The 25,595-nt window shown below is 30.2% G+C and overlaps 1 protein-coding gene across 1 annotated transcript in view; it reads left to right on the top strand.

The window, feature by feature from the left end:
• Positions 1 to 8,082: 8,082 nt before the first annotated feature.
• Positions 8,083 to 25,595, top strand: part of LOC135961325 (serine-rich adhesin for platelets-like) — an 86,326-nt gene continuing 68,813 nt past the window's right edge. Inside the window, exon 1 of the mRNA XM_065512821.1 lies at positions 8,083 to 8,174. Within this exon, the coding sequence (XP_065368893.1) occupies positions 8,083 to 8,174 (92 nt within the window). The remainder of the gene's footprint in view (positions 8,175 to 25,595) is intronic.

The following is a 25,595-nucleotide window of genomic DNA, read 5'->3' as shown; positions in this document are numbered from 1 at the left end:
ATCCTATATAGATATAGAGAAATATACAGTCAAAATTTCAAGCAAATGTGGTTAGCCGTTTAGACGTCTATAGACTTCAAACCAATAAATATACATACATATATATAAACACACATTCACTTTTATATATATATATAACATTTCCTCCATCCAGTAACAAACATCGAATATGAATATTAAAATGTTTATACTAATGGAACTTCTTTAATTCTCATCATGTTTAGGTGGAGGGTATTTAAGATTCGTCACGGCCGAATATAGTACTCTTATTTGATTTTTCTACGATAGGGGTAGCGAAGCGCAACGGATTATGCTAGTTCTTATATAAAATTTGAGTTTGAACCTCAATAGAACACAAACAGAAGTGTTCTATTATCAAAAATACCTGTGCAACAAGTTTTAACCAACATGGAACGAGTAAGGTCGAATATTGTTGTTTCCATCCATTAACAGTTTAGCACTTACCCCCATTAATACGAAGTCTGGTTATGTGTTAACTAATAGTTATTCTGACAGTTTTCATACAAACACAATTTTAACCGACAGTATAACTATAAGTTAAGACATAACCAGACTTCTTGTTACCCTATTAACAGACATTAATAGACATTTTAATTTAATATTCATTTTATATTAATTGAGTTATGAACACTGTAGAAACTAATTTATAACATTTTAGCCAAAACATAGTAAAATATACTTCCCAGCAAAAACTTTACTTACCTAGTAAGCCAGCAAGTATAATTGGAGCAAAGCGATAACTACTTATTATTTGACTGAAACACTACTTACCGTTATTCGAGATTTTTAAAAAATTCAGGGGTCAAGCTTACAAATGTACTTACAATCAGTTGAGAAATAAGTAGTAAATTCACAACAAGAATATGTAGCTAAATAAAAAAACACAAAAAATATTGCCTTGTGTGGGAATCGAACAGTCACATTATTTGCTTGTGTTTGATAGTCAAGCTGCTAACTCACTGCTCCATGTACGAGTTATTTTATTGTAAGTTAACAATAGTTTTAACATCAACATATAAATGAATATGATATGAACAAAAAAATTAATGGCTTTGACAGGTGGCGAACCACTAACCTCCCGTTTTCCAGTCAAACACACTAGATACCTATGCTAAATGCAAAAGTTCATTACCAGCCTGTATAAAAATAAGTACTTATTCTAGTAAATAAAATAGTGTGCTGGGTAACCACCACTCCTTACAAAAGAATGCATGAAATAACTAGTTGTCATTACAAAAATTCACAAAATTTTTGCTGGGTTATACCATGATTCATCGCAGTATTTTGCCAAAATGACCAATACGGGTTTTTTACTATTGTTACATTTTTGATCATAACTGTATAAAAAATTTGTAAATATAACATGTACGAAAAGTAAGCCAAGAAATAGTTCCGTACATATATGTCAATATTTATCAGCTAACAAAAGGATGAAATGAAACCTTCATAAAAATATTACTCGTACCAACGATTTGGTAGCAAGACTTCAAATAACAAAGGATTATGGGCTTAAAACACATAATTTGAGAGAATAAGAAAGAATATTTTTCTCAATTCGAAATAACCCAAATTACATTTTTGTATGTGCAAAAGTAACAGCAACGGAAAAGGGTATTTAGGTAATATGTGGCCTCTACAGGCACGTTAAATAAATTTAGAGTGTTAAACTAAAGGATATTGGAGGCAATGTCTAAGTACTCATATTATTTTTGTAAAATTATTTGGTTGTTTTTTGATAAGGCTATGACTTTAATTTTTATGTTTAACACCATAGTAGAAAAATAGAAGGTAGTTTCATTCTCTCTTTATTTTTTCAAATTCTACGTCTGACATGCTTAAGGATTGTGACGTTTTCATAAAAATAGTAATGCCATATTAATTTTAAATTTTCCCTTTAATTCTTTGGGAATATTTAAATTACATTAATTTGAAAAATATTAAAAATGAGTTTATTTTCCCCAACTGCAAAAAAACCAAATATTTTTGCAAACATTCAAACATGATTTTTTTTAAAGTCTCTACATTACCCAACATACGACAACAGCGGCTGGCTATATCTAAAACTCAAAGTAGGGCACCTTCGACATGCAAATTTTTTAAACGCGTGCCATTTTTTGTTTTCCATCAGATTTCAAAGACTTTTTATATTTTCTGCAAATGCTCGGCTAGATCTTGAAAATACATTCATGCGTGTGCTGTCTCTTATAATTAAAATATAAAATATTTGCATAGTAATAATATAAATGGAAAAATGCATACGAAAAAGACCTATAAAAATAGTCAACGTGTTCCAATATAAGTAAGCGCACGTTAGAAATTGAATCAATAGCTTCCAACACAACATAATACATTTTTATTTAAATACTAAATTATAAATTACACATTTTCTGTAATAAATGTCTCGATAATCAGAATCATTTTTAGGAATGTGGCAACGCTTTTTATAATTCTCACAAAATAAGGAAACTTCAAAAAACCTTATTTTAAAAAACAAAATTTGATTGAAACTACCTTCTATATTTTTATCATGTTTAACACAGTCTAGTAATATGTATGTACGTCATAATTTCCCAAGACAGGACTGGAAATTTTAAAGCTATTGATAAAACGAATTATCTTAAGGGCTAGATATTTCGGATGTAAATAAATTGAATACATTTTATCTTGGTATTGATTGTAGAGAGGCTGCAACTCTAATCTTTTAATTTCATACTCAATGGTTTGACTATTAAATGACCTTAATTAATAAATTTAATATTAATCTTCTACTTATGCATGAATACAAATTTCAGATTCAATTATTATGTTTAAAAAAATTTAAGCGCAAAAACTATGAAAACTGCAGTCAAAATTTCTAATAATCTTTAATCTTCTCAGTGAAACAAACATCGTAAACAATTTATCAGAAATTTAATTCAGTACAAAACAATATTGATTATAATCCCTAAATCACTTGAGGGTTAAACAATCATTGATGATTTCGTGCAAGCGCCATAAGCTCTTATTGGATAAAATCAACCCTTTCCTTCTTGGTCACTCACTTTAAGCTGCTATTCATTAAATATTTTGCTATAGTTCAAATACAGCCATATCTAACATTCCTATGTACGTATTAGTCTTAAACTACAGCTGCTGTTACGGCTACTAAGTAATGTCTGAAAAATTGTTTTGACACAATTTCATTTCCGTTTGGATTGCGTCAAATACAATAATGAATTTTTATGACCCAATAAAATACACAAAACCAAATGAAACATTAAATTACAGGACTGTTGTTTGCAGACGTACAGATTCATATATAAAAGGATTGCAAAGAAATTGAACGGAAGAGCAAGTAAAATAATTTGTCTGCAGTTGTGTGCTGTACGTTAAGTCGTTAACAGTTCGCTTTAAGACCTCAATAAGTTTATGTCAGTGATATTAAGGGATATTTATATCTACATACATATGTTTATTACTAACCTATAGGCCAGGAAACTTAGGGTTCGAAGTTCTATTATTTTAGTACTTCAAAACAGTGTGACAAGTCACGATCATTTGATTTCTTATAATACTGGTAACTAAACTCTATAATAACACAGTGCAAAAGTGCAAAAAACACACAGTTCGACTCTATTACCAAAGGGTAGTAAAACCCTATACTCAGTTTGGTGGTTTTGGAGACCAATTTGTTTTAATGGGCCCTAAAAAAAGGTGTCATCAGTTGTTGACTACCAACAGCTAATTCAGAATTGGTGATACCGCTTAACTAAATATGGCACCAATATAACTAGGAGTCCACTAAATAAATTTTGAAATATAAAATTTTTTCACTTTTTTAGAATAATTTACAGGGACAGCAATTTTTCACTAACAATATTTAGCAAAGTTGTAGCTACAATAAAGTTAAACAACTGTTGTGAACATATTAATGCCTTAACAATTTAATTATACCCTACACCACCATATTGGAGAGGGTATTATGCGTTTGTGCAGATGTTTATACCCTACACCACCATAGTGGGGAGGGTATTATGCGTTTGTGCAGATGTGTGTAACGCCCAAAAATATTGGTTAACACCCACCTTAAAGTATACCGATCGACTTAGAATCACTTTCTGAGTCGATTAAACGATGTCTGTCCGTCCGTCTAGCTGGTTGGCTGGCTGGCTGTAAACCTTGTGCGCAGAGTACAGGTCGTAATTTTGAAGATATTTCGATAAAATTCGGTACATATAATTTTTTCGGCCCAAGGACGAAGCCTATTGAAACTGGCTGAAATCGGTCCATTATTTCACCTAAACCCCATACAAATGTCCTCTCGAAATTGGACTTTATCGGTCATAAATGTTTAATTTATATATGTATCTACACAAATTTCACTCCAAATAAGTTTCATATATACAAAATTCATGTCACTAATTTTTGTTACGATCGGTTCATAATTCGTCATAGCTCCCATATAGACCCGCTTCCGAAAATCACTTTAACGTGCTTAAATCACTTAAAAATGTTGGTATATACACAAAATTTAACATAAATAACTTTCATATAGATATAAATCACACGACCTAATTTTATGGTGATCGGTCCGTAATAGGTCACAGCTCCCATATAAGGCCCACTTCCGAAAATCACTCAAATATAAATTATTGATATTTTAAAAGAAAAATATTTTTACTCATTTACTTGGTGTAGGGTATTATATTTCTTACTTGTTTTTACTAGTTTTTGACGCGAACACAAATATTTTTTGTTAAAAAAGTGTGATCAAGTGCACACTACTCTATCGTGCTGTAATAGCGGAGAATGGGCAAATCATTATCAGTAAATATGTTCCCATCACGTTAATCAATCTTGACCGGCTTGACTGAATATATTAGCAACAAATTTTTGAAAGGAGTCAAGGTTTATGAAGCTTTTGAAGAGTAAATATAAGCGTTTTATATTATGGCATTATGGCTGGTAGCAATGAATTCAAAAATTCAGTAAGATAATTGGCGGCTTAGTCTGCGTATATTACTGTGTCAATCGATTAGTATTTCATTGTTTCGCCAGGCAGTTTCAATTGAATTTGCCCATCGAGCTTGTTGACATCTTTTCACGTTCCTACAATCAATCCGAATTTTTGTAGTTGGTTGTAAGACTTGGGAATACCTTGTCGACAATGGTTTGAATATTCATTTGCATTTGGAATTTTTCCATTTCCGATTTCCAACAATTGTTTTGATAATGTTTCGGCAGAGTCTTGCAGCAAATCCACATGCATGTTCATCGATTGCGCTCTGCTTCTGTAGCTTAATTAATTTCCAGTGAAATAAATTTAAAGAAACATCACATCATCATTGCGAAGCGGGATCAATGATCCAATTCTGTGGTACATTTTACGATATTAGTTGCACCGAAGGACGTCATGTGAAAGCAAGAGTTGTATTTTCGGATATTTTGAAGGAAGTGCTTGGAAATCGGAGTGGTGCCGGAAATGTTAATAAGAAGCGGCTCAGACGGCTCAATAATTGGTGGCAGAACTACTTTACCGTTCGAACAGCACATTCCTGGATATTCCTTAGAGAACTTTAAAACACTCCAATGTAAGCTAAGTTTGTTCATCACCAGCACGTCCTTGTGATTCCTGTATTTATCCTTATTGTAATGAAAAGCCGCCAACTTTAAATCGATTCTTTCTCTTGATCGAGCCATTCGGGAGCGATTGGCTTCTAGTCTTTTGATATGATGTTCGAGTGTTTCTGAAGTTCTCGATCAAGATAAACCAGACATGATTCGCTTTCACTTTCTGTTCTTTTTTTACAACAATCACTGACCACAGGCTTTCTCTCTATAAAATATAAGCTTTTTTTACAGCGTCATCCGCTAGGCTATTCTGATGATTTCCTGAAAATTTCATCAAAATCGGTCCAGCCGTTTTTGAGATCATTCTGAACATACTACATACAAACATCCATTTTTTTATATATGGGGCATTTCATGTCTAGTGAACCAACTTTTGAAATCGATGTCTTTCGATCAGCACCAAGGTTAGTTCTATTGGATAGTAACTCAGACACAATTTTTCAACAAGATCGGTCGAGAACTCTCTGAGTTATAGGGGGTCAAATTTTGACATTTTGGTCAAACAGGTGTTTTTTCTTATCCATGTAACTTATTACATATTGTTCTTAGCAAAATGTGTCCCAAATAGTTTAGATAGCTCTTTCTTTTTAAAAAAAAAAATAAAAAATTTTAAAATTTTTTTCCGAAATCAAAAACTTTTTTGACTCTTTTTTTTAAAATGGGCTCTGAGTTATAGGGGGTCAAATTTTGACATTTTGGTCAAACAGGTGTTTTTTCTTATCCATGTAACTTATTACATATTGTTCTTAGCAAAATGTGTCCCAAATAGTTTAGATAGCTCTTTCTTTTTAAAAAAAAAAATAAAAAATTTTAATATTTTTTTTCCGAAATCAAAAACTTTTTTGACTCTTTTTTTTAAAATGGGCTCTTTTTTTTCTTAAAATAAAGCTTAGATATTTTCCTTGAACACCTATTTGGTCGCTTAGTGGGATGTGAGTGGGATATCTATCAAAATAAATATTTTGTAACTCAAAACATACAATTTTTGACTTTTTTTGCAAAATCATAAACTTTTTTTTTTTTTAAATGGACCCTTTTTTAATTTTTTTTCTTAAAATAAAGCTTAGATATTTTCCTTGAACACCAATTTGGTCGCTTAGTGGGATACGAGTGGGATATCTATCAAAATAAATATTTTTTAACTCAAGACTTAAAATTTTTGACTTTTTTTTGCAAATTCGAATTTTTTTTCAAAATGCGCTTTTTTTAAAATTTTTTGCAAATTTCATCCCGATCGGAAGACATCGATTTCAAAAGTTGGTTCACTTGACATGAAATGCCCCATATATATAGATATCAGTTCATTCGGATCATAAATTGATTTTTGGATATTTCTTTTTTTAAAAATGTGGGATTTTAAAGGGCCACCCACTGTTCCCCATTCCGCCTATTAAAAATTTTATGTTTTCACTTACCCATAGATATTTTAATATAAAATATACAAATTTTCTAACCCGCCATAACTTGATATCAAAACAAATCTCTCAAAGTTTACATTTTACAAACTTTTTAAACTAAATTTCATAAAATTAAAAATAAAATTCCGATTCAAATAAGCGCTAAATAAGTATACAAATTGTAAATTTAAACAGTTGCAACTAATTTGGATTATCATAGAGACGGATTTTGAAATGAAAATTTCGAGGAAATTTAGTTTTTGGTCACAAATATATTAAAATTATTTCTTAACCACTAGAAAAACTACATTAATATCGGGATTTTCAATTTCTGGTACTATACCCTACGGGACACATAAATAAATTGTAAATAGTTGCAACAAAAGTTGCTACTTACTGCCCTTAAAACTACTGGGAAACACAACATTTAGCATATTATAAATGTCTATATTAAAATAGATTTGCATGTGTTAAATACTACATAAATACTAGCAAAAAAAAAACACACACAACATGTCTTCATCTATTGTCCATTCGTTTTTCTAAATGAATAAGGACATTTATTCTAATTTTTTATTCAACAATATTAAACAAACTGTCAGTTAGTCAAGCAATAAAACCGAGAGACATCCAAACCAAAACGACAACAACAATGACACAAGTTAAAAAATGAAGTTAAAGGAAACCAAAAAAAAAAAATAATAAAAATAAAACTAAAACTAAAAAAGGAATAGAAACAAAGGATTATGGCATTGTTCATAAGATTAAATTTTAAGAATTTAGATATATTTGTTTATGTACAAACTCACACACACAGGACCAAACTAACTTTAGCACACGTACATACTAGGATGAACCCTATTTAGCACTTTTCCGATATTATCCGACATCCAAAAGAATTCAACTGAACTCAATCAGAGCTACTCAAGCAGCAATTTCAAAACCAAGAGAACTTGAAGCCAAGAGAACTTGAAGCCAAGAGAACTTGAAAGAAAATTTTGCATGTCCGAAAAGATGCTTGGCCGCTATAAAAGAAAATAATTTTCGATGAAAAATGGATCCTTTGGACCCCAAGCGTAAGAGAGCATACGTGAAGCCCGGCCAACCAGCCGACTCGACATCAAACCAAATATCCTTGGATTTAAGGTAATTCTCAGTATTTGGTGGGTGTAAAAGTGTACGGTCCAGACCATCACAAGGAATCTGTACCGAACACAACTGATTCGTTTGAAGTGCTCATTGGCTGTAAAACGCCCAGAAATGAAATCGTAATATTCTATCATGACAACGATCGGCCACATGTTGCAATACCTGTTAAAAAGTATTAAGAATGAAGTGGTTGGGAAGTTTTGCCTCACCCGCCTTATAGTCCAGACCATGCCCCGTCCGACCGATGCAGAATGCTCTCTCTCGGATACGCTTCACTTTGGAACAGAGTATCCGATAGTGGCTTGATTCGTTCAACTAAAATGTGCAACCTCTAAACGTTGTCCGATTTGGCCCTAATTTTCAGTAGTATGAAAATCCAAATAGTGAAAAATAAGGACCACCCTAATACACACCCACACAAATATTAACTCAATGCTCTCTTAAATATGCAGAGAGCAGGATTTCTTCCCGCTACACATGCATGCATAAGTTTTTTTCGTTTTAAATTTGATAAACTTTTTGTTATTTTTTTCAATTTAAAAGTTTTACAAAAATTTTTTGAACATCAAATTGAATTTTTTTTCCTTATTGAAAGTTTAGCTTTTTTTATACTTATTTGTATAACAATAATATGAAAGACAAAGAACTGAAAGTAATATTTGATTAGGCTAACTATGCAAATTTATATAAGTTATAAAAGTATGTATACATATATAATGAAAATTAAATTTCATAAAACAAAAAGTGTTACAATAAAGTAATCATGAGAATAAAGTTTAAATTATGAAAATTTGCTTAAGTATGCATGACCATCAGCAGACGCAGCATTATAATCATAATCATTCACACTGACACAAGTTATTGATTAGATATGTATATATATCTTAAAAACAAAGTTAGCAAATTATTTGAAGATGTCATTGTATTTTGTTAGCCAGACTTTGTGTGAGTAGAACACTTTAATCTTTAAGGAGATTATATTGAATCCTAAAGTATAATGTGCTACAAATTAGAAATACATTTAATTTTCTGATTATTTCTTTGTAATGCAAGTTTAATCTTAAGTCTAATAAATTATTTAGAATTAAACAAATTCTAAAAATATACTATGTAAAACAATTTAATATATTTATCTCTTTAAGGAATAAAACCGAAAATGTATTATGTTCTTTATACCCTACACCACCATAATGGGGTTGGTATATTGGGTTAGTGATAGGGATGCCAAACGGGACTGGGTTTTACAAATCCCGGGATTTTTCGGGACCCCGGGATTTTTCGGGATCCCGGGATTTTTCGGGATTTCGGGATTTTTCGGGACTTCGGGATTTTAGTTAAACGTCAAAAACATCAAATTCAACAATAAAAACTATTAATTTCATTAATATATTTAAGTAAAAATATATCAAATCAAAAACTAATGCATTAAATTAAAATAAAATGGTCCATGATTTCCCCTTGTTCCATACAATTGTCCCCCGGAGTACTGTTTGAGCAGTCATAAATATCTTGATTATGCGGCAATCCTTATAAAATTTTGCACAAAATAAGTTGTAAGTACTCTGAAATTATACTGTAGAGTACTGCGGAAATCGAGCTACATTTGCTTCTAGCCCCCTTCAAAAAATAACTTGAACATAAAATTCGTAAAAGTGTAAATTGTGTAAAAGCCTGTCAATGCAGGGAGACGTGCTGTTCCCTGATTCAAATGAAAAAATCTGGCTGCGTTTGGATTTGAAGCGAGATTAGTATTATAAATATGCTGAAATTTAGCTTTCTAAGTATTTTGGGTGATTAAAAATCTTCCTAAAATATCAAAAATCTCATAATATTTCGGGATTTGATAATCCCAAAAAATCCCGGGATTCTTTTTCACAAATCCCGGGATTCGGGAAATCCCGATCCCGAAAAATCCCGGGATTTTCGGGATCGGGATTGGCATCCCTAGTTAGTGATGATGTTTGTAACGTGCAAATATATTGTCCTAACACCCACTTCACCTTCTGAGTCGATCAAGTTTTTATATTTCCCCAAGGACAACGCCTATTGAATTTGGTTAGAAGCGGTCCATTATTACTCCGTTATATGATTACCCTATCCAAAAATAGTTAAGCTCTCAGAATTATGTTAGATACATAGATATCCAAACCAAATTCAGCACAAATAAGTTTTATATAAGCCGAACTCGCACCGCCAAAAAAAAAAAATTACGAGGTCCGACCAATAAATTTTGATAGAGGACACAAAAAAAAAAGGTTTGAAAGTTTACATTTTATTTTAAAGTACCCCAAAAATTTAACATGCGCACCCATTGAAGAACGGTTATAGCTGAAATACGCTGGACATCGTATGGTAATGAAGTGGAATTGCCTATAGCTAAAAAAATGTAATTAACGAAGACTTACTGTCCAAATTCTTAATAAATACGAAATTAACCGTAAGGTCTCTTTTGTTGTGTCTTATTTCTGACTTTCTGGTTGAGTTTTCCGTTTTGGTGTATTAATGGACTTACAGTAAAATTACACGGACAATTTTTTTGCAGAACATTTGAACCCCTTAAACCCCTGTTTCAATGGTGGTTTTTGCACTTTTTTAAAATAAAGACAAAAAGACCCATGAATTGAGGATTTAGAGGGTTAACATATTCTACAAAAATATTCTCCGTAACATTTTACATAACTTTGCGGAACACATTTTATACCTAAAATGTAAGGATCATATGGTTTCTTATGAAGATTAACAACACGAATGTGCCAGAGTTGGGAAACTTTAACCCGCCCTCAAATGAAATTCAGATGTAAACTTTCAAAACGCTTATACACGTGTCTTTTTTTTTTGTCTCCTCTATCAAAACTTATTGGTCAGATCTTGTAATTTTGGAAAAAATTTGATTTTGTTGTATAGTGTAATTAGTCATAGCTGCCTTATGAGGCCCACTTCAGAAAATCACTAACTAGCACAAATCTCTAAAAAAAAAATATTGGTATTCCAATAAAATTCAATACAAATAATATATATATATGGGGGATTTCATGTCAAGTGAACCAACTTTTGAAATCGATGTCCAAATAATTTAGTTAGCTCTTTCTTCAATCTTACGAAAAAAAAATATTAAAAATGGTTGAGCTAAAAAAAAATGAAAAAAGGGTCCATTTTGAAAAAAGTCAACAAAGATTTTGATTTTGCAGAAAGAGTCAAAAATTTTATGTTTTGAGTTACAAAATATTTATTTTGATAGATATCCCACACGCATCTCACTAAGCGACGAAAGGAAAATATCAAGGAAAATATCTCAGCATTTTGTTGTGCTAAAAAAAAATTAAAAAAGGGTCCATTTTGAAAAAAAGTCAACAAAGTTTTTGATTTTGCAAAAAAAATCAAAAATTTTATGTTTTGAGTTACAAAATATTTGTTTTGATTGATACCCCATTCGCATCCCACTAAGCGACTAAATAGGTCTTCAAGGAAAATATCTAAGCTTTATTTTAAGAAAAAAAGGTCCCATTTTGAAAAAAAATCAAAAAAGTTATTGATTTCGGAAAAAAAATATTAAACATTTTTTTTTATTTTTTTTTTCGAAAGATTGAAGAAATAGCTATCTAAACTATTTGGAACACATTTTGCTAAGAACAATAGGTAATAACTTACATGGATAAGAAAAAATCCCTGCTTGGTCAAAATATCAAATTTTAACCCCCTCTAACTCAGAGAGTTCTGGACCGATCTTGTTGAAAAATTGTGTCTGAATTACTATCCAATAGAATTAGCCTTGATTCAAATTTCATCCCGATCGGAAGACATCAATTTCAAAAGTTGGTTCACTTGACATGAAATGATCCATATACAAAAGTCATGACACCAACTTTTGTAACAATCGGTCCACAATAAGTCATAGCTACGATATAAATTTTAAAATAAAACAGTTTACAATCAGAATCTCTGTGTAGGGTATCATATGGTCTGGCTTGACTGACTATACTTTCTTACTTGTTTTTTCTTAATTATATTTAGTCATTATACTAGAATAAGTTAACTCGGGTAGGATTCAGAAATTGATAAACTATAACTTAATATTTTTGCATTATTGATCAAGCACAACAAGTCGAGTATAATATCCCTAGAGGAAAGGGAACTGACTCGGAGTAGGAAGCGGTTCTAGTTCTAACACTTTTTATGAAAAGGATCTTATTATCACAATGTTCTAGAAAAATGTTAAAGAAATTTAAAATTACAAAATCGTGAATGAACACCGGAGCAACTTTAACCTACACAAATATCCAAAAAAATCTGTACTGGACTAAAATTTTACACCGATCAGTAATTTGTATCCAAGAATCAAACTACAAGATTATTTAAATATCGGTCCATAATTCGCCCTAGCTCCCATATAAGGTCCACTCTTGATAACAGCGTTGTTTAAATGAAATTCTACAAAAATAGCCCTCAAATACTTAGAATTCACGTCACAATATTATATGGCGGTATGTCCATAATAGGTCATATAAAGTAAGTAGACTCTAAACGATATCCGATTTTGCTTACATTTTTAGACACTATTGAAAAATAAGGCTCTATGCAATGCACTATAGGTAATTTTACCCATTTTTGAGGCAGAAAGATATTTTTTGAACTTTCATGAATGCATTTTTGGTTACCGGTATTTGATAAAGAAAACATTAAAGCAAACAACTGCAAGTTTTGTTTTTGTAAACAAATAACGGCGACTGCTTAGCAAGTGGTCGAAGTCATTGTTTGTGAGCAAAGTGTTGAAATCACTTAACTATTTAAATAAACTTAAACATTTTTCGAATTTTTAAGTTTATTTAAATAGTTAAAAAACAATCATAAATTTAAATTAAATATGGAAAACAAAAGTGATAGTAAGTGCTTAATATTTCAATAAAAATATTTTGTAAAAAAAAAGTTTTTGGCGAAAAAACTCTTACTTCTGACATAACTCTTAAAAAAGTTGGCCGAATTTTATCAATCAGAAACGTGTTAAATGTGGAATTTTCAGTTTAATTTGTCAATTTGAAGTTGCACTTTTTTGCACTTTTTGAGAAATATCATTTTTTGCAAAATAACGAACTTGCGGAAGTTTGGTTGGATGAACAAAAGAAAGTGGAGAAAATGCTGCTGTTTACAATTTTGTTGTTGCTAAATTTGAATCCGGCAATATTTTGAATGAGGAATACGTGAAGAAAAAAATTTTTTGTTCTTTAGAATATAAAAATTAATCCGCTATTTTGAATTTGGAAAATTTTACCTCAGATTCAAAATAAGCAGTCTTGAATAATCCTGTATACCAAACTTTCATGTAAATCAGAAGACATTTTAAAATATACGCCGCCATATTGGATCCGCCATTTTGAATTTGAAAAATTTTACCTCAGATTCGAAATCAGAAATCTTGAATACTCCTGTATACCAATTTTTATGTAAATCAGAAGACAATTTAAAATATAAGCCGCCATATTGGATCCGCCATTTTGAATTTGAAAAATTCTACCTCAGATTCGAAATCAAAAACCTTGAAAACCCCCGTATACCGATTTTCATCTTGTTCAGTGTTTTCTAATAATTTTGGCCACAAAAATGGGTAAAATTACCTATAGTGCAATGCCATGAAAAAATGCTGATAATTTGTTGCAAATTCTTTTGATTCACAGAAAAATATTTGTTCAAAATTTAATTTGGTTTACTGACTACAAGCAATGATTAGAATAATGTAATTCGTGTAATTTTTTGTTATAGTTAAATAGTATTTAATATTCATCACAGTCTGATATAATATTCCAACTTGTGTGTTCTCATTTTAATATAATTTATCCAATTGTTTACATGACAAATAATAAACAAATTAGCAGTCTCAAAGTGCAAAAGAGAAAAAACATAAAGGAAAATATAAAAATATTATTTTTATTTTGCACAAACAGCTAAAATAAACAATAATTTTTTAGTTAAACATGTAACAACTACTTATAAACACATAAGTACTACCCTGCAGTTCACTATTGGTTTTCCAAATCTTTATTTCAGATAAAGGTAAAAACTGTATGTATTTTTAAATATAGACAAGCTATGCCTTAATTATGTCCAAAAAATATTTGTATTAATTTTAATATTCTAAATAAATGGACAAAACAAAGGTTAGCTAATTAGTTAATTATATACACTCCATTGTCACTTTATTGTCCCTAAGTAATCTAGAGCGTAGTCATTTGAAATTATTTCATATAAGTAGTTATTCTACGCCAATATGTCAGGCATATTTGAAACTGTTGAAGAGGCTGTAGTGGGATAGAACTTCTATTATGGCGGTGTAGTTTAGGAGCAGTCAGTCAGCAGATTAGCTGGGAAGTAAGCCAATGTTTTACATGCATTTGTAGAAATCTCATTTTCTAACAGAAAGTTTTTTGTATGTATTTACATTTATTTTTACATGTGTGAGAATGCATCAGAATTGTAAATGTTTGTATCTGTGTATTTGCATAGTTTTGTTACATTTCAAGCATGAAATACTTAAAGTATGCATGAGATATATCAAGATATACATAAATACATATGAATATGTAAAAACACACAAATGCTCAAACATACCAGTGCAGCTAACTATATGTTTATGAATCGTTATCCTTTTGTACCCCAAAAAATATGATGGGAAAATAAACTAAAAGAACAACTTTTTCTATGAAATGAATGCTCATAGCACTCGTTTAGTGGATATAAAAGAGATGTTTGTGATACAAAAAAAGTTAAAAATTTTCAAAAGCGTGAAAACAAAGGATCCACAACAATTTTGTTCTTTTAAGCCAATAAAGTAGGGAGGAATACCAAGGAGAAATACACTATTTGTAGTGAAATATAAAACTAATTATACTAGGATTTTTGGATTCAAGTTATTGATTTTGTCATTCCGTTTATAACACATCAAAGTATTCATCGTACACCCACATTAAAATATCAAAGTATTCATCGTACACCCACATTAAAATATATATTCTGGGTCCTAAGAAGATTCTATGATCGTCCGTCCGTCTGTCTGTCTGTTGAGAACACGATAGGTCCCAATCGAAAGGAGCTAGCTGGCGGAAATTTTTCACGAATACTGTGTGTTTATAAGATTTGTTTAGCAATGAAACTGAGACCATGATTTCACCTATCCCCATAAAAATATGCCCCGGAATATACAGAAAATTTTAAAAACTCTCTATGTTAGAGTCAACAGAGTCTTATACTATCAATAGATTCGAATTGACGTGCTCTTTCAGAATCTATGGAGATATTAAAAATTATATCAACTCCACAGTTAATAGTTATTATTAAAAGTTCTTAGAAAAGAAGTTTTGAATAGCTGTCATAAAAAAACTAATTTGAGGAGTTTTATTTTTCCGTCATAAAATAAAACTCTTTTCTATTATTTTCTACTTTTTCAGCATTTTTCTTTATTGAATCTATCTGATATAATCCTTGCAGTAATTTATTTGTTTAAAAAAAAACAACAATTTACTAATAGGAATCAAACAATAGCAAATTAAAATCCCATTTGTTTTTATTTTAATAACAATTTGCAATGCAAGGTGCTTTACAAATTGCAAGCGGCAAGTTTTAGGTGGCAATTTACATAAAATAAGTTTTATTTTCTGATGGGAAAAATAAAACTCCTCAAATGAGTTTTATTATGACGCCTATTTAAAAATCTTTTTTAAGAGTTTCATGGGAACTTTTATTTTTACGTTGCACAAAAACTGTTTTAGATAGAATTTTATTTTAAAGTCACAAAATAACTGTTATAAAATAACTTTTTTGATATCATTTATAACCGTTACGGTCCGTGTTGAAAAATAAACTGAATGACTAATTTATTAAGATCTGTGTAAAATTTGTACTTTTGCAACAATTTGTAGGAGTCCTTCCTACAATATTCATGTATGCATGTGTGCTGTTACAACTTAAACAAAAACACCAAACTTTTATAGTCGCGGGAATCTGTTTTAACACAAAGTTTAACAAATTTTTGATGTTGAAAGACTGCCATATACTATTTAAAAAAACTGCTTTAATACTACAAAAATAACCTATATACATATTTATACGAGGATGTCCTTATATTGCAGTATAAAGTTTAAAGGAAGCTCATAGAGATATATTCAAAAAGATTTGTAAAAATTGTTTCTTTGGGTTTTGTTATTTACGATTTTGTAATTCTAAATTTCTAAGACATTTTGATTATAGAATCTGGGTTAAAGTGTGTCAAAATAATTAAATATATAAAATTTGTGTGTTAATTCATAAATACATAAAAATAATTATTTTTATTATTTTTTTTATTTGGTTTTCATTAACCCATGGTAAACTAAAGTCAAACATAATAACCCAAATAATTTATTAGCTCGAGAGCCAAAAGGGTAAGATGTTTTTTTTATATAATTTTGGAACGATGAACAAAATTTAAGAACGGAGAATTTAAGAACTTACAAACACCAAAAATAGGTAAAGTGCAAAACAAGGTCTACCCTATTACACATACACACACGGTCATGAAGCGGCATACAAATATAGCCAACATTATTTCATCTAATGTAAACAAAAGTGGAACTTACTCCTATACATTGAAATATTTAAGAACAACAGCATTATAAAATTGTGAAACAAATTGCAACTCTACAAATTTGTATTTTGTAGTTGTTTGTACTCATAGCCAGTGTAAAATAAAGACATGCAAAAAGCACATACATACATATGTATATAAACCGATTTATTAATTTATACATCAAGAAAATGTCACCAGCCGCTTGAAAGCATTTTTTGCAGTGTCAACGTTTCTCTTACTGACAGAGCACAGTGGCGCAGCAGCAAATGAATATTCACATAGACGTAGCATTAGAATATACTCTAGGGTGGCCCTTAATAAACGAAAGTTGGATTTTGGCCATTCTCACCCTCCAGTTTGGTGAACATTAGTAAAAAAATCATACTGAAAAATTTTTAGGTAAATCGGTTGGGGTTAAGGCGTGCCGCAAGCCCTCTGAAGTTTTGAGATGCATTTATAAGGGGAAAAAATTCATTTTTTTCAGTATTTGCAAAATGTTTGCCATTAAAAAATTACTTTTGCATATTAATATAAAAGAATTAAAATGTGTACACAATTGTCGTTCTAATGAGACATATAAAACAGAAATTGGTCAAAAAATTTTAAAGTTATTAAAAATTCGCCAGGCCATTAACGTGTCTCAGGCAACTAGAACAAGAAATGTAGGAACAAAATTAACATATTTTGGTAAATATTAAAATAAAAGCTCATTTTTAATTAAAATATATCCATATTTACTTGTATATCAGTTTTTGTCTTCGTAGAATACCGATAACCTATTCGCAGGTATGACCAAAAAATTAAATTTTCACATATATTGCAGCTAATATCATACAATTTTGCACTCGTTACTTTTATGATAAAAGGAGTAACTCTGGTGAAAATTATAAGAACCGGTCCAAGATTTCTCCTAGCCCCCATACAAATATCTTCCCGAAATATGGTTCTATGGTCTATAAATGCCTACAGAATAGGAATATCCATATAAAATTCAGCAAAAATAAGTTTCGTGGTAAAAAAAAATTACGTTACAAAATTTTTCGTGGATCGGCCTATATTTGACCATAGCCCCCATATGAAGTACACATCCGAAAATCTCTTAAATAAGCATAAATGTCTTATAAATGTCGCAATCAAGTTGAAAATCGACATAAATAATCCCGATATATACCTATGAAGATCGGCCGATAATTGGTTATAGGTCCCATATAAGGACCACTTCCGAAAAACACAATAACCTACATAAATATATAAAAAATATCAATATCAAAACAAAATTTTACACAAATCTCTAATTTATATTTAGAAATCATACTACTGGATTTTGTGAATATCGGTCCATATTTGACCATAGCTCCCATATATGGTCCACTTCCAAAAATCAGTTAAGTACTCATAAATCTCTTATAAATACATGTATCATGCTAAAATTCGACAAAAATTATACTCATATATATAGATATCACTGTACCCAATTTTATGCAGATTGGCCGATAATTGGTAATAGTTCCCCTACAAGGCCCATTTCCGAAAAAAGATATTAACCTTAAAAAATTATGATAATGTCTAATTTTTCGACCTTTTTTTATTATTAATTTTATTTATTTTTATTTAAGCTTGAGGTCACATATCGATATCAAAATACAATTGCGTACAGATCAGTAATTTGTATCCAGTAATCATACTTCTGGATTTTGTGAATATCGGTCCATATTTAACCATAGCTCACATATAAGGTCCACTCACGAAAATCACTAAAATCCTCATAAATTTCTTACAAATATAGTTACCAGGTTGAAATTCAAAACAATTTTATCAATATATACAAAAATCGATGTACCAAATTTTATGATGATAGGCCCATAATTGGTCATAACCTCCATATAAGAACCATTTCAGGAAAACACATTAACCTGCACAAATATCCATAAAAATCTATACTGAACCAAAATTTTACACCGATCAGTAATTTGTATCCAAGAATCGTACTACAAGATTTTTTAAACATTGGTCCATAATTCGGCATAGCTCCCATATAAGGTCCACTCTTGTTAATAGCGTTGTTTATATGAAATTCTTCAAAAATAGCTCTTAAATACTTATGACCATAATAGGGCATAGCATCCATATATTAAACCAAAATAGTACACAGATCAGTAATTTGTATTCAAAAATCATAATACTGAATTTTGTGAATATTGGTCCATAATCGGCCACAGCTCTCATATAAATACATAAAAATCACGTAAAAATATTTTATGACAATCGAATCATAATATGTTATAGCTCCCACAAATTTGATCGAAATATCTTCAAAATTGCGACCTTTACTCTGCGCACAAGGTTTACATGGCCAGCCAGCCAGACGGACATCGTTTAGTCGACTTTAAGGTGGGTGTTAGACCAATATTTTTGGGCGTTACAAACATCTGCACAAACGCATAATACCCTCCCCACTATGGTGGTGTAGGGTATAAATAGGATTTAAATACCATTTCGAAACTATGTTTCTACAACCACTATACATCTCATAACACACTTATTTAAATATAATATCCACGGATACAAACTTTGTTTTGATGTTACTTTTTATATTAACTTTATGATGTTGTTAAATTTGTTCATATAATACTGTAAAATGTAATAAAAACTATATTGTAGTCTTTTCTCATCTCATAGAAACTAAAATAAAAATTCTGAAAAACAAATTGAGATCCGAGAATACACTAGTTTGCTTTAAAATTAAATTTTCAAAAGAATGAGAACTACAATGGAAATAGTGAATGGTGTTTTTTTTAGAGGCATAAAATGTTCATTTGAAAAAAAATGTTGAGCTATTTACTATTAAGTAGTATTTTCAGGCATATTGTACATCAGGAATATAGAGTTTTAAAATTGAAGGGTTTACTGGCACGTTTCAGCTATTTGGAGTGATAAAAGAAAGAATTTCCAAACATACATATGTATGTATGTATGTATAGTACAAATTTCTATTGCCTCTAAAAACTACACCCTTTAGAAAAATGAAAATAATAATAATAACTCCCAAATGACACATTCTGTGAATAATAGAGTTTTGCTGCATTTCGTTTTTCTCTTTTTGATACAAACACAAACCTAAGATCAAATTTAATATTGTGAATAATTTCCCTAACAAATACTCAGGTAATATTTGCGGATGAGTGAGTAAGAGAAATCATGTAAATATAATGATAATAATGCTGAACTATTGTAATATTTTATTGCAAGAAAAATATAATACAAATGGAAAATATTACACAGTTTTCAGTTTAAATAAAATGTAAATGATTTCATTTCATGGAATGAAAAAGTTTAATAATAAAATAATTCGAAGAAATTATTACTATTACTTAATAGAGATCAAACGAGTATGTTTATGAGAATTTTGCGTTTTTTCGTATTAATAATTTGAAATATGAAGTAAACAAATTATTCTGAATCAAGTTCATTAAATAGTAATAATTCAAAGAATATTTGGAATCCGTTTTATCTCTAGCTAGCTATCTTTTAACTGTACTTAAAACAAGAAATAAGGAGAAAAGTATTTTCGGTAAAAACTATGTATTAAAAAAAACCTAGGACTGTTCGAGAAAAAGATTGCGTTCACTTTGCAAAAAATTAAGTAAGTGAAGAAGATCGATAAATAGATATTTAATATATATTTTTTCAAACAAACACAAATTGCGAAGCGGTTTGCTTGTCTGCAGATACACCCAGAGTCTCTGACCGGAATCGAATCCCCAACCCTTAGATTAATAGTCCAGCACACTATCGGGGAATTTGTCCACTTCTACTAAAATGAAAAAGAGGCTATTTACATAATGGCCAGAAAGTGAGTGTGTGAAAGGATTTTTCTTAGTAACTTCTAGTTTGACTAAAATCTTTTTGCAAATGTGGCTAAAAGCAAGCAATAAAATGTCGGTATGTAAAAACACAAGATCGGTAAAATGTGAATTCGTGCGAGAATGGTTAAACGCAATATCTAAAGTACCAATTACCGCATTGCTAGTTCAAAACGATTATACATAGAAGATCAATTTAAGACAAAGAGTAATATGAACAAGATTTGTAAGAACAAATTGCGAAACTAAAGAAAAACCATTGTTTACTAAAAAAGAATCGAAATACAAAATTCTGCATTCACTGAAAAATAATTTAAGTTATTAGCTTTTTATTCAATATTTTTAACGTTTTAAATTTTTTGTTTCTAAAATATTGAATAAATGTTCTGATTTTAAAATCTATATAAATAAAATTGCATCAGTTGAGAATGCTTGACGAATTTTTTTTTTAACTTCGTATTTATTTATTGGATCTTTCTTATTCAAGAAAATAACAAAAATTATTAAAATCTTAAATTAACTAGTAATGATCGTTCGACTAATCGAATAATTTCTTGCGAGTAATTATTCGATCAATTTAAAAATTACCATTTTCTAATAACGAATAATTCGAACAATTTTATCAATAATCGAATAATACGAATAAATGTATATGTGTTCTTGAACCGATGAAAATAAAAGGTACGGAATAAAATATTTGTTATTTAGTACAAAAATTAATGATTTTAGAATTAATTTAAAAACTGAAATTTTAACGTCTAAACACAAACATATGCTGGAGAAATATTAACAGAATCGCAATTTATAATCAAAATATTAACTTAGATTAAAGTGGTAATGAAAGTGATGGCGAATTTGATTTTGAAACGGTCGTCGAAAGTGATATTGAGGATGACATTTATAATGATTTCGTTGAAATACATAATCTTAAAATATATGTAGAGCCCATGTCCATATTTACTTGTATATGAGCTTTTGTCTTCGTAGGATACCGTTAACCTATTCTTAGGTATGAACAAAAAAATACATTTTTTTTAACGGCAGTTTTAAAACTCCATTTTCAAATTTTTTAAAATTTTGTTAAACAAATTTCAGAATTCTTTGATCATCTCATTGGGGTTTATTAAGAATATAATAGGGAATAATAACGTAATAACGATTTTAATAAAAGTTTCAGAGTACATTTAGAATTATCTGGACTATAATATTCTGAATAAGTTTTGCTTAAAGTTCATAAGAGTATGGAAATAGAGCTCATTCGCCAAAAATTGCCAAATAATTGGTTTTTCTCGAAAATTTAAAAATTTAAATCGCAGGTACGAAAAAACTATAAGAGATATTTTCATAATTTTTTCACATTTTTATTCCCTATTATATTCTTAATAAATCCCAATGAGATGATCAAAAAAATCTGAAATTTGTTTAACAAAATTTTTAAACATTTGAAAATGGAGTTTTGAAACTGCCGTTAAAAAATTTTTATTTTTGTGTTCATACCTAAGAATAGGTTAACGGTATTCTACGAAGACAAAAACTCATATACAAGTAAATATGGACATATTTTAAGTAAAAATAAGCTTTTATTTTAATATTTATCAAAATATGTTAATTTTGTTCCTACCTTTCTTGTTCTAATTGCCTGAGACACGTTAATGGCCTGGCGAATTTTTAATAACTTTAAAATTTTTTGACCAATTTCTGTTTTTTATATCTCATTAGAACGACAATTGCGTACACATTTCTATTCTTTTAAATTAAATTGAAAAGTAATTTTTTAATGGCAAAATTTTTAAAAAAAAACTGAAAAAAATGCCTTTTTTCCCCTTGTAAATGCATCTCAAAACTTCAGAGGGCTTGCGGCACTTCTTAACCCCAACCGATTTACTAAAATTTTTTCAGGATGATTTTTTTACTAATATTTACTAATATTATAACAAAAGGTACTTTATTTACAAATTGCTTTTTTGGTATTTTTATAATATTTGGGTTGAAATCTTCTTGAAAAAATAAATTTCCCAATGGCATCACATGAGAACGGCTGGGACGATTTGGCTTGTTCGTAAGTGAATCTGATCAGAATATTTCTGATGAAAATTTAATGATAGACTTTGTTTTCTAATGATTTTAACATTATCATTACCTGAATTGGTAACACTAACGTTAATTTTTGTTTTTCTTTAACTTCATTTTTTACTTTTTTAAAAAAATTTAAATTATTCGAATAAGTCGACATATCTTATTCGAATTATTCGTTTTATTTGAACAAGAGAAAAATCGACTACTTTGAATAGCCTAGACTATTACCATTGCCAAGTTTTCAACTTTCATGCGGTTCCGCGAGGGACAATGTGTCGACCCTCTTGAGGCGAGTATTTTCCCAGTAGAGCCTGTGCAAGAGGATTTGGATGAGATGTCAATTTTCGTACATACATATCTGGAGCATAAGGTTTTTATTTCGTCGCAAAGAAATGAAATATTAAGGTCCTTATGAATATTCAAGTTACTAATGTACCACGGGTCACCAGTAATTTGTCGTAATATTTTATTTTGTCGTCTTTGTAATATCTCTATATTAGAATCAGAAGCTGTTCCCCATAGTTGGATACCATAGCTCCATATAGGATTAACAATAGCTTTGTAGAACCTTACAGTTTAGGTTGAGGGCAGAATGTGGACAAAGGAGCCACTGAAGTTGCAATGCTTTAAGTTTATGTTGTGTGGTTTTGGATTCAATATGTTGAGACTAGGTAAGACGACGATCAAGATGTATACCAAGATATTTTATATGATTTTGCTCGGAGATATCGATGTTATTTATCATCAGTTTGGCACAATTTCCCTTTCTCAAGTTGAAAGAAAAATGTGCGCACTTTGTTGGATTAACTTTTATTTTCCATTTGTTGAGCTATATTTCGAGATCTTTAACATGAGCCTGCAGACAACTAGAAGCAATTATTGGATTTTTATGTACGCTTTTGCTGTATCGTCAGCAAAAATTGATGTGTGTATCAGGTTATTTCTGGGCATTTCTGAAGTATAAAGTATATACATGAGAGGACCAAGTATACTGCCTTGGGGAACTCCTGCCGCGATTTTCTTGAGACAGACGTGTGGTCTTTCTACTTTCCTCCAAATAACGATCTAATAAAAAATTCCGCAGTAACTTGTGGGTATTTTGTGGTAACAAGGAGCCTATTTTATATAAAAGCCTATCATGCCGGACTTTGTCAAAGGCTTGATAAATGCCTATGAAGAGTGATGAGCAATAATGTTTGTCCTCAAAAACCTTTCTGATAAGAGTGACTATGCGATGAACCTGTTCTATGGTGCCATGATCCTTACGGAATCCAAACTGATGAACGGGAATGATGTGGTGTCGTTTATATATGGGTTCAATGCATTTAAAACTACTTTCACAAATAGCTTTGGTAAAATTGAAAGTAGGCTTATTGGGCGATAAGATGGCTAGCGTCCTTACCTGGCTTAGGTATCATAATTATTTGAGATATTTTCTATGATTTAGGGTAGAAACCAGTTCGCAAGATGGAATTGAAAATGAATAAAAGTGGTTTAAGGGCATATGTTGGTAGCTCACGAATCATTTTTCCTGAAATTTTGTCCATGCCAAGTGTTTTATTTGTTTTCAGTTTTTTTTTTATTTCTAAAGTTTAGGACGAGAATCGAATTTTCATTGGGGAAATTACAAGGTCTTCAATATCTGGTAAAGTAATATGTGATCTAGAAATATTAAGCGTATATACTCTTTCGAGGTGATCTGCAAAAACTTCGGCTTTGTGGGACCTAGCCCAATTACCTTCGCTATAACGAATAGCAGATTCGTATCTAGTTGGGTTTTTAAGTTTTTTTGGTGGCTTTCCAAAAACCATAATCCGTGGATTTTGTTGGATCTAGACCTTCTAAATATGTCTTTAGAATTGACTGATTGTCCTCCATAAGTGCTGTATGAAGAGTTCTTTGACAGTGGTTTAGTTGACTTTTCAAGGCAGGAGAACGGTGTAGATGCCATTGTCTTCTAATATAGCTTTTAATAGCTATGCGACCTTAGGAGTTGTGATTCGTAAGCCCTAGAACGTGTGATTTGCGTTGTAAACTCCTGCCGCTATAAATTTATTGCTTAGATTTTTTTTTAAAACGTTATGAATTTTTTTTTTTATTTATTGAATCTTCATTACGTAATGAACTAACAACAAGTAATTTAAATCTTATCTATATATATTAGAGTGACAGCCGATTTTTTTTTTTTAGATTTCAAAGAGTGCCGGGTGGAATATTGTGACACTAGGCCTAAATGTTAAGTGCTGAAAATTTGAGCCAAATCGGGCAACGATTTCTGGACGCGCATCGAGGTCAAAGTTCAGATATATGGAAAATTTGACTGTTAATATGGAATAAATAGGGGAAACTCGTTAACTTTCTGCATTGTTTTCTAGAAATATGTAGATTTATTTATATTAATGAATATTACATTAAAAAAAAAATTTTGGAAATTAACCCTGTAACTCTTTTGGTTCAAAATGACCCAAAAACTGTATTATCGCCAAAATTTGAGAAAAATGCAAATTTTTCAGTTTTTGAAAAAATTTTGCTACTAAATAAATACTTTTGCAATTGAATGCAAAAGAATCGAAATATGTACGTAATTATCGTTGTAATGAGATATAAATGACAAAATTTGATTAAAAAATTTATGTCAATACCTCTTACAGTTTTTCCGTACCTGCGATTTAAATTTTGCGTTTTTCAAGAAAAACTAATTTTTTGTCCATATTTAGGCGAATGAGTCCAATTTCCTTACTGTTATAAATTTTAAGTAAAACTTATTCATAGTATTATAATCCTGGTAATTTTAAATATGGTCTGAAAGTTTTACTAAAATCGGAAAACGATAACCTTTCAATCGTGAAGGTCAAAGGTCAAATTTTTCAATATTTGGAATTTCTA

The sequence above is a fragment of the Calliphora vicina genome, chromosome 5 (genome assembly GCF_958450345.1).
Source record: "Calliphora vicina chromosome 5, idCalVici1.1, whole genome shotgun sequence".
Lineage (NCBI taxonomy): Eukaryota > Metazoa > Arthropoda > Insecta > Diptera > Calliphoridae > Calliphora > Calliphora vicina.
The sequence above is the reverse complement of the archived record's forward strand: the minus strand, read 5'-3'. Positions and strand labels throughout refer to the sequence as shown.